This window comes from Phalaenopsis equestris, unplaced genomic scaffold, assembly GCF_001263595.1.
Source record: "Phalaenopsis equestris unplaced genomic scaffold, ASM126359v1 Scaffold000527, whole genome shotgun sequence".
NCBI classification, from domain to species: Eukaryota; Viridiplantae; Streptophyta; class Magnoliopsida; order Asparagales; family Orchidaceae; genus Phalaenopsis; species Phalaenopsis equestris.
The window spans coordinates 26,527-38,044 of NW_018164967.1; the positions used below are offsets into that span (position 1 = coordinate 26,527).

The window sequence follows — 11,518 nt, forward strand, 5'->3', positions numbered from 1 at the left end:
ATTTTACAATTAAACTTTAAAACATATTGCAGCTTCTTAAAAATGTGGTAATAGAGCTGAGGTGGAGCAAATAACTTCTTAAAAATCTACAATTAAAATTATTAATAAGTATTTTTTCCCAAATTTCATGCAATAGGATTCTTAGGATATGTTTCGGACAGCTTTCTGTTTACTTAAAGTTTCAAACTGCAGCTACAGTTCCGTTTGGGGAACAATTTTCTTATTATTTTCTTGAAATTTCTTTGACGGGATGCTGTTTTTTTCAACATGATCTGTTAAAGTACAGAGGTTGTAAGAGATATGTGTGATTTTTTGAAAAAAATATGCACTTATAATTTCTAGTGTAACTTTCTAAGAAGTTGGTTTCTTCCCCCACAACTTTACAACCACATTTTTCAAAAGTTGCAGCTGCCCAAAACAAACCCTTACAACTATTGTTATTCTGCAGGTAAATTTGAAAAAAATAGTTTCCCACAACATAATTTTTCAGAAAGTAGCTTCCCAAACGAAGCTATGGTGGCTATCTAAAATGCAAAGTAGATAGAAAGCTATCCCAAGCAGACCCAAAATCTATTACTTCTATATGAGAAATCATATTCCATTATTCAAACTTTATTACGTTTTATTAGTTTATCTTTTTCAACTATGGGGTGCAATACCATTCATAATTTTAACTCATACTAGCACAGCTATTTTAAATAGATAAGACGCTATAATATTTTTAATTTCATTTTTTTTGTGAAAATAATATTCTGTCTTATGTGTAGTTCTCTTAACTTATTTGTTTCTAAGTGATTTTCGTACATTCCTACAACACAAACTTCTCTCGCTTGTCATAAGTTTTCTAACATGTGCAACAATTCTTGTACAACTTATGACTTATGTTCTTAAAAGTAAATGATAAATGAAGATGCTTATTACATTATAATATAACATATTCATTGATATTTTCTATTTTTCTTTAAGATATTGATTACTTTTTATGTGATTTTATTTTTTTCTAATTAAGCTATGATTAAATCTTATTAATTATTTAGTTGCAAAAGTTTTTAATATAAGAAACATCAATCATATTTTATATTAGCATGTTTACATATAAAAATGGACTCATAAAGCAAATTATTTTATTTTTCAAGCACATAAAGCTTGTTTTTTTATTAAGGTATATGAGTAAATATAGAGTTACCTTAAGTGCCTTCCAATATTTCAGTCCTGGGAAATTAATAGGCACTGAACAAATTGCAGAAATAACGTATGAGTAATCCGTGAGAAGCATCTCCATCAGCCAATCATCCTTTCTTATACTTAATGTGTTCATGGTCATTATTTGAAGGGAATACTGCAACATCATATAATGTGGCTTAAAATCTACCTCAATGCAAATAACAAAGACTGTTACCATTAAGACACCCTGTATAAAGTTAGGTCCTTGCATAACATTCATATAGAATAGTTTTTATCTATTCTAAAATCTAATGCCTAAAGTTTGATACTTATATTTATGACACATCAGTGTTATAAACTTATACATGAAGATATATTTCACTTTTGAATGATTCAAGTCCTTCACCATGATTAAACATACAATAATATAGAAGATTATGCCATGATCCAAATCAAATTACTTCAATGCCATAATATTGGAATATATATAGAAAAAAAAACTTAACTTAATGTAAATTATGACAAAAGTAATATCTTTAGTCATATGTTTTTAAATTTTAATAAAAAAATTATGAAATATATGACTATTAAATATAATAAATTTTTTTAATACAAATAATTATAAAGTCATCTTTTATCATAAACAAAAAACCAAAGCTTTTTCATGCATCGACATTCTTAAGAAGCTGAAATCTACCTTAACAGACTCTTCTTTGGCTGATATAATACTGCCGTTCTTCCAAGAATTCACAATACATGAAGCCAAATAATCTGCATCTGCTAAAAAAACAGTCTGCAATCTCTTCATGCACAAGAACTTCAAATAAACAGATCTCAATCTCTTATGGCTTTCTCCACTCAAAAATGCTATTGATTCTCTGCCGAAAAGCCCTTGAAAGGTTGGCAACCATGCTGTGGCAAACAACTTTCCCTCATTATTTTGCACAAATCGATTAAACTCTACGTTAGCTGATACTATGGCTTCTCTTGCCATCAAATTTGACGAGAATATTTTCCCATACCTATAATTCCAATCACTGCTCCTCATCAATACAATCATAAATATATAAAGCATGCATGTTGTAAGCTTTTTATAATGATTTTATACCTTGAGATGCGATCTTCCATGAAGTGTCCCACAGAGTTGGATTGATGAGGCTTCAGAAAAGATAGGGTTTCCCCAATTAGAGGCAACCATCTATTTCCAGGAGGAAAGGCATTGGAGGGCTTTGTCTTGGTGGTTAGCCATAAGATGAGAATGAAGATAGCTATAGAGGGGATTAGAACAAGTGTTGAATTCAACTCTACCATGTCGAAAGAGTGAGTATATGTCTCAACAAGGACTCATTTATATAGTTCATCAAATGTGTGTGTTTGTAATTCAATCATGCTTTGTCCGTGGAGTCATAGTTCAAGGGAAGAATGAAGAATAATTGATAAAGAAAAGGATTATTTCTTCCATTAGATATTTATATTTGGTGTCCTTGATATGTTAAATGTTAATTAAGATTTTGATTTGGAATATTGTTTAATGGGTCTGCCTAAGGCTTCCCAGTTGTTGTATTTGGAACTGTGTTTGGTGGGTTTCCATATTGTTGAAAACTCTTTCTTTTATCTTGAAGTTCATGGTTGACCCTATCAATTGATAGTGGAACACAACCATTCTTTTCTGCTAAAATTTGTATCATTCTAGCTGGAAATAAAGTGAGAAAATCTCAAAGAAGTCATTTTTGAGCGGTCATCTTCTCTAACAAAAAATCTTCACTTTATGTAAGAGACTTGGTCAATCTCAAGAAGATGCCCTGCTTGATGACTCCTCCTTCCTGAGCTCATTCCTCTTCACGAGCTTGACATGGGTACTTGCCCTTCATGATGACATGGAATATCATGGAGTGTTTTAAGGTTTAGGTAAAGCATAAGTGGATGAGGAAAACATGACATTGATCAATTAACTATTACTTCAATTTAAAAAGCTTGCATAAAGTTAATAAATTGAAATAATATTAAACATGATTAAATATAACAAGTCGAGGGTACTTCAAAATTGAAGTTTAGTTGTTAGATATGTAAATACTTCGGAATAGAGTGGTGTGTATGCAAACTTCTCTTTTTTTTTCTTAACAATTTATATTCACAATAAAAATTTCAAATTGAAGGTTTAAATTTTGACTTGAACACAATTTTAACTTTAATCTTCAATAATAAGTGCTTATGCACAAAGTTAATCTCTAAGTGCAAACATAAAGTTACCTTAAATTGATGCTTTTATTAATTTTTTTTTTATTAAAGTATTATTTTCTATTTTGATTAAAATGATGGCTAGACTATGAGCATTGTATAGTAATTACTGATGCAACCTAGAATGCAATGCACAATGAAATGACATAAAGAAACTCCAATCTATTGGTAACCAACTATTAACTTAAGGAAAAATCAGCCACTTATTATGTAAAAGTACTTATAATCTTCTATCATTTAAAAATACTATAGTTTATAATGAATAAAATTTGAAATTTCATAGGAAAGATTATGATTGTATAGAAAATTTTAACAACATTTAAGCTTACATAATATGTTTGTTCGCCCTAAAAAAAGAGGCTAGTTTTATCCCCAAGTTTCATTAATGTTCATGCTCTTAACTATTATTTTCTCTTCATAAGTGAGAATCTGAGTATCTGCATCATTAGACACCTCTATTTATTTACATCACTATCCATTATTCAAGTAAGAATTACAATTTTGTATAAACTACAAAGCATAAGATTTTTCAAAATAGTAATAATAATAATAATAATAAAGCTTTTGTTGAAAACTAATTAGCTTGGTTTTACAAATTTTAATTCTCACTAAATGGTGGAGTATGATAGGAACATATAATATAAAACAATTACTTATAGTAATTCAAGTAGATAATAAAAAACTTCTCTACTTCTTTTATTGGTATAAATATTTTGTAAGTAATTTTTAGGATGATGCCATCAAATTAAAGTTGATATTAACACTAAGAAGGTGAGTCAATGTTTTTTTTTTTTTTTATAAAAAAAATTATTTTAAAGGTTCTATTAGATGATTGGATCAATGCATCATGATAACTATAAAATAAAAAAATATTTTAAAGGTTCTATAGATGATTGGATCAATGCATCATGATAACTATAAAATAATGAGGTTGAAAATTATTAAATTTACTTTTGAACTGTTAAATATAAATTCTTCATAAATGTTTTTAATATCAAAGAAAATTACTTAGATTATTAGGCACCAAAACAATCTTTTTCTTTAACCTAATTGATTAACATGTCACATGTTTTAGCTGTTTTTTTTCTTAATTATTTGATTAATAGATAGAATTTGGCATGATAATTATCAATATGACGACATTTCATTTTGTATTATCTCACTAAAATTTTATGTAACTTGTTAATTAGGATAACTTCAAAATTAATCCTTTTCTTTGATGTCCAACTGAGCCCCATGCATGGGATTTACACTATCCTTTTGTCTTCAATATGGTATCATGAAATTTGAAGAAAGTTGTAACGTTTTTGAGTCCAAAACATCATGAATCCATTGATACCTCACTTCAGTATGCTTCAAATGTGAGTTAAGTGTGAAATTCTTGCTTAAATGAATTACACTATAACTATCACAATATAAGATAAACTTATCTTATGTATGATCGAACCCTTGTAGGAAACTCTTCACTCATAAGAATTCTTTGCAAGCATTTTTGACCCCAATATACTCAACTTCTATAGTTGACAAGCCAAACACTTCTATAGTTTATATTGCCATGAAATTGTTCCCTACCAAAAGTAATCAGGTATCCTAGAGAGGACTTCTTAAAGCCAACATCACATAGCATATCTACATCTATGTAAACTTCTAAAATAGAATTTCCATTTTTAAAATATACACACTTTCAAACAACCTTTGAAATATTTAAAAATTCACTTAACTGCTACCCAATGCTCTTTTTCCCAAATTGAAAAGAAACTGACTAACATACCAATTACATCAACAAGATCCGACATCATACATATATAGTAAAATCAAGTTATCCACTGCAGAGGCATAGGACATATTCTTGGTTTCTTGCTTCTCATTCTCATTTGTAGGGCATTTCTGAGTGCTAAGCTTAAACTAACCGGCAAGTGGAGATAAGTAAATACATAAATTGGTATTATGATATCGATATTCTTGATGTGATACTAAAGTTTTTAGTGTTTTGTTTGTAAATATGAAAGTTTATGTTTGAGATAAGTAAATACATAAGAGTTGTATGCTACGCAAGCAAATGCTCCTTTTTTATAGGCAAATTGAAACACCTAACACACAATTCTTATGTTTTATGTATCTCACAACTAAGTTTTTAAGGATGTGCTTGGGGCAGCTGATTGCCTGAGGCGGTGTTTTGAAAATGTCACATACCCGTTTGTTTAAGGCGTTTGGGCGGCGTTTTCCAAACACTGTCTTTTTTTTTCTTTAATAAACGTGGCCGCGAGATCGACCATGCTTCTTGCATTCTTTTGTTGATTATTACACACCTGACCTTGTTTCTCGTCTCATCTGTCCTAGTGCGATCCTCCTCTGGTTCTCCCGTTCTCGTCTCGTCTCGTCTTCCTGATCCTTTTCCTCTCATCCTCTCACTCATTTTCAACGGCGTTTTGAAAATGTCGCCTACCCGTTTGTTGGCTTGGATTGGCCATGCGACCCATTCTTGTTATTGTACCTATGTTCGGGCGGCGTTTTCCAAAAGCAGACTTTTTTTTCTTTAATAAACGCGGCTGAGGGATCGACCTAGCGGTTCACGTTCATTTGCTGATTATTACCAACCTGCCCTTGGTTTTTCGTCTCGTCTGCCCTAGCGTGATCCTCCTCTAGTTCTCTCTTTCTAGTCTTGTCTCATCTCCTAGCTCCTTCGCCTCTCATCCTCTCACTCATTACTCCTCTCTCTGATCTCTACAAAACTATAGATCTGTAAGTATGGAATGGTTTTCGTATGGATGGAATGGTTTTTGTAGTAGGCGTTCCTTCGACTGATATGGATTTCATTGGGTTATGTTGGCTTTCGTATTTTTGGCTTTATGCATTCTACTGGATTTTTTATTAAGTTTGGCATTCAATATGGGTTTTCACCCCTTCTCTGCTTCTCCTTCTCCAATTCTTCATAATTTGCGATTTATTTGGATTTTGGTTTAGAATGGTGTAAGTTACGTATATTGTTTTTGTTGGCTTGGATTGGCCATGCGACCCATTCTTGTTATTGCACCTAAATTTTTTTTTAGCTCGAGGGGGCTGCACTTGCAGTTGAACTAGCCTTTTTTTACGTATTGTTTCTATATGTATTGAGATGTTTATCCTCATTCAAAAACTACAGTGGAAGTGTTTGGTGCTTTACGGTGGAAGTGAATCATGTCTATTACAATGGAAGTGAGTTTTGGCTGTCCTCTTTATTTCATTTCTTTACAAAAGTGGAAGTGAATATTGTGCATATGTTTCACTGTGACAGTGAAATTTGGCAATGCATAATACACACATTTTGGTTTTGTTGAAGGCTAAAGGTTTTGTTGAAGGCTAAAGTGCATCTGTTTCACTGTGGCCAAGCATGCCACAGGTGGTTCTCAGTTTTGCTAAAAGGCATGGTTGGGAAGGTTTGGTGAATTCTATAGTGGGTGGTTTTCGGTTTTAGTAAAGTGCATGCTTGGGAAGGTTTGGTGAATTTTGTTTTGGGTGGTTTTCGGTTTGGTAAATTGCATGAACATGTTGATATGTTAAATGATTCACCATAATAAGAAGCAAACTTTATCTTTTTTTTTTTCTTTTTTATTCGATTTCTTGATACTCACTCTTAAATGAGGTGTATATCCTTTTATTGTATTGTTATGAAGTGATTCTTTTTTGTTATAAACTATCAAATGTATAGCTGTTACAACTACGTCGCAAAGAACACAACTGCGTCGAGGCAGAATAATCATTTATCCAGAAACAGCTGCAAACCAACTGTTTTCCAAACGTATAAAACAAAAAGTTATACAACTTATCTATATCAGGGGCAGAATAGTCATTTATTCAGAAAAACTGTAAATAAGTTGTTTTCCAACACACAAACCAAACAGCTACCCAGATTATCTGGATTAGCTGCTAGTCAATAGCTTATCATGATAAACTGCAGTTGCCCCAAACAGACGCTAAATTTACATACATGACACTTTGGTGTTTTAAACATATGAATGAAAATGTTTATTTCACTTTCTTAATAATGGTAATAGTGTTATTTCCAATGTAATAATAAAATTTGGAGAACTATGTTAAAATATCAAAATTTAGGTTTGAGATATGTAACTGCATAAGAATTGTGTGATATGAATATAAATTCCTCTTTATATATACATGACACTTTGGTGCTTTGAAGATATGCACAAAAATTTGTATTTCTCTTTTAAAAATTAGTATGTTTTATGTTTTTTTATATGATATTGAAGTTTTGATTATTATGTGTGTAAATATAAAACTTTAGGTTTGAGATATATAAATACATATGAAATGTATGCTATGCTTGTAAATGCCCCTTTTTAATTGCAAATTCACATACCTAACACACAATTCTTATGCATTTATGTATCTCACAATTAAACTTTTGTATTTATATACTTGACACTTCAGTTCCTTAAATCTTTGCATGAAAATGTGCATTTCACTTTTAAAAAGTGATAATAGCGATGTTTTTTTATATGAAATTTAATTTGACTTATTAATTATGATGAAGTATTGTTTAGAGTATTGACGAAAAGAGTGAAATGAGAGAACTTTGATGTTTTGTCTTATAGTTTTCAGGCTTTTTATTTTTTGATAAGGCAGACGACACATGTTCAACCCTCGACATTTGAAATGCCAGCATTTAGTAGTGTAATGACAACATTTAGGAGTTTCGTTGATTTATTAATCAACATTTGAGAAACTTAGCCACATCATCAAATGTAATATCTTTCATTTTCATTCTTCTAATCTTTTCATCTATATTTTATTCTTTTATACTGCGCTCTTTTGCAAACAGTACTTCCTTGTAGATATATGTTATATATAGATATTCATATATCAAGGTTATAGATGTACAATAAGTTATATTAAGATAAGAAAAAGAAACATTGATGAGTTCTTGAACAGTGTTGAGACTTTTATACAACATGTCAACTTCCGACTTACCTATATGAGGGTAGGTTTTAGTGTTCACAATCGAAACATAGGAATAAAGCACAATTAATGCATGATAATGTGAGGTATGATTTATAACATGAGATATTTCAACCTAAAGTATTTGGGGTGGCTGGCCATTCCTTTTAATATATATATTGATTGCAAGAATTTGTACAATATAAGACTTTGTCTAAAATGACATGTTTGAAAAGAAAATCATTCCTTGAACCCTTATGAAAGCAACATACCATTTATAGACAATAATACATAGTGCCAAGCATCATAAGACAATATTCATGACTTACTGATATATAACAATAATACATATAACACATGTAAATTAAGTTGTTATTGCTAATCATTTAATATTTGAGTAGCATGAACCCTAAGTGGCAAGCCCTTTGGAAATTCAAGATAAGGAAGATGCATGGGATGATCTTTATTAGCAATCTCCCACTCATAGTTAAGAATGGCGTGATGAAGAAAGATGACCATTTCTAATCTTACAAGATTTTCTCCTGGGCACATTCTTGCACCACCACCAAATGGCATGTAACCCTTCTTAGTTTTGTCACAATTTGGGCCCTAAAGTTAAAAGAACAAATTACAAATGTTATAATTTTAAATTGTTAGTTGCAATTTGTTGAAGATGCGTGCAGAAAGATAGTGAAGTTATATCCTCACCATCCATCTCCATGGATTAAAGTCCATGGGGTTGTCATGAATTGAAGGATCTAAATGTGCTGCACCCATGTGGACTACTACAAGGTTACCTCTTGGGATAACAAAACCTACAAAAAAAAAAAGTGATTTATATTTTATAAAATAACAAAAATTGAATAACTTTGAGTTATATTCTCACATTTTATAAATTTAAAATACATAATAAAGTTTAAACTTGCACTTCCTTAATTATGATTTGATATCTTTTTTTTTAAATTATATATTTTTAGATCATACTTTTTGGAAAAAAAAAAAGAAAAAAAAAGGAAAAATTTATATACAAAGTTTGTAATTCTTATGAATTACACATCTTACATCTTGTAAATGTCCCAAAAAATGTGAGTATTTAATGACATAAATAAATAATAAAATATATATTTTTAATAAATTGTTATTAAAAATGTCACTTTTTAATTGTGATTATTAACAAGTTGACTAATAGATCAAAACATATTTTTGTAAAATTTTGATTAAATAATAGTATTTAATAACAAGTATTTTTTTGTCACTTCATCATAAGTCTCCATTATGAAAAATTATGATAAATAACTTTAAAAATGTTGGTAAAACATATATAGAAATTTAAAATGTATGTATTAATGCATATAATATTCAGTGATACATTTTTCAAAGTTAAAACTATGTCCCAACATTATAATAAGATAATGAAACTTTGTGTGTATTAAATACTAATTAATACTTACTATTAACAAAACAAACCTTTATACTTGACCTCTTCAGCTGTCTTCCTGGGAATGAAAGGAGCAACATTGCTGAGCCGCAGGGTCTCATTAACAACCTTAATAAATATCATATTAATAAGTTTATTTAGTGTTATTATTTTCTTTAAATTATATTAAATAAAGAAATAATAAACACAAGAAAAAATATTATGACTTACACATTTGCTGAACTCCATATTTTTGTAATCTTCCCATGACAGTTTGCTGTCTAAATTTGGCTTGGATTTGACAATTTGAAGGTGCTCTGTCTGAAGGAAATCATCTGAACTGAGCAAATTCTTCAAAGAGAAATGAATTAAAAATTTCAAATATAATTACCTGCAGCCTTCTAACAACTTGTGGAGAATCTGCAAGGAGGTAGAGCATGAAAGCGATTGCCCTTGAAGTAGAATCATGTCCAGCAAAAATGGAACCAAAAATGAAGTCCTCAATAACTTCATTGGAGAATTCGGCTCTTTTCATAAGCAGCAAGTCAAGTAAATCATAGTCTGATTTGGTCCTTCCATCAGCTTTGAGATGATTTTCAGCTTCTTCTTTGCCATCTTCAATATCTTTAGACATTAATGTAATCCTGTCTTTCATCATTTTCCTCAAAATATTCAAGATATTTCTCCTCGCCTTCAAAAAATCAAAATGAATCTACACTTGTCATGTAATACTGAATAAAATAAATAATTTTTTTTCTGATCGCATGCAACAATTAAATTTTTATTTGACAATTAAACTTTAAAACATATAAAAGATATATTTGGGGTGGACGTGGCTTTTTGAAAATATGGTTGTAGAGCTGCGGTGGAGAAAACAACTTCTTAAAAAACTAGAGTGAAAATTATAAATATATACTTTTTTCCAAAATTTTAGATAGCTGGTTTCTTAGGGTATGTTTGGGACAGCTTACTGTCTAATTTGCATTTCGGACCACCACCACAGCTATGTTTTGGGAACTATTTTCTTATTATTTTCTAGAAATTTCTGTGATAAGATGTTGTTTTTTTTTTTTCAAAATGATCTGTTAAAGTATGGTGGTTGTTAGAAAATTGATGTCGGATTTTTTAAAAAAAAGTATATATATAGGGTTTCTTATATGATATATATGATCTATTAAAGTTCTAAAATGTTGGTTTCTTCGCCACAACTTTACAACCAGATTTTTCAAAAGTTGCAACTACCCAAAACAAACCCTTATACAAAATTTTGCAGGTCAGGTTGAAAAAAATAGCTTTCCACCACATAAATTTTTAGAAAGCAGCATCCCAAAGAGAGGTCCGGTGGATGTCTGAAATGCAAAGTAGGTAGAAAACTATCACAAACAAACCCAGAGTCTAATACTTCTATTTGAGAAGTCATCTTTCACTATTCAAGTTTATTACATTTTATTAATTCTATCTTCTTCAACTATGGGGAATGGTACCATTCACAATTTTTAACTCATACTAGTACAACTACTTAAAATAGATAAGACATGATATTATTTTTATTTTCATTCTTTTTGTTGGTGAAAATAAAATTCTATATAATGTGTATTTCTATAAGTTTTATAGCTTGTGCAACACTTCTTGTATAACTTATGAACAATGTTCTTGAACCTAAATGACAAATGAACATATTTAAAACGTTATAATATAAACTATATTATCTATTTTTCTTTAAAATATTGATTACTTTTATGTGATTTTAATTTTGTTCTTATT

The 11,518-nt window shown here is 30.0% G+C and overlaps 2 protein-coding genes across 2 annotated transcripts in view; both read right to left on the bottom strand.

Annotated features, from left to right (window-relative positions):
• The window catches only part of LOC110028769 (cytochrome P450 90B1-like), a 6,569-nt gene extending 4,070 nt beyond the window's left edge, over positions 1–2,499 (bottom strand). The window contains exons 1-3 of the mRNA XM_020730752.1: positions 2,273–2,499; positions 1,862–2,186; positions 1,187–1,339 (exon numbers count right to left, since the gene is read on the bottom strand). Coding sequence (XP_020586411.1) covers positions 1,187–1,339; positions 1,862–2,186; positions 2,273–2,475 — 681 coding nt within the window. The 5' untranslated portion in view covers positions 2,476–2,499. The remainder of the gene's footprint in view (positions 1–1,186; positions 1,340–1,861; positions 2,187–2,272) is intronic.
• Positions 2,500–8,527: 6,028 nt separating this feature from the next.
• LOC110028770 (cytochrome P450 90B1-like) lies at positions 8,528–10,442 on the bottom strand. Its single transcript, XM_020730753.1, has 5 exons — positions 10,146–10,442; positions 9,986–10,075; positions 9,805–9,883; positions 9,046–9,152; positions 8,528–8,946 (listed from the first exon to the last, which is right to left on the bottom strand). Exons 1-5 carry the CDS (start codon positions 10,410–10,412, stop codon positions 8,716–8,718), a joined length of 774 nt encoding a protein of 257 aa, XP_020586412.1. The 5' UTR covers positions 10,413–10,442; the 3' UTR covers positions 8,528–8,715.
• Positions 10,443–11,518: the final 1,076 nt, after the last annotated feature.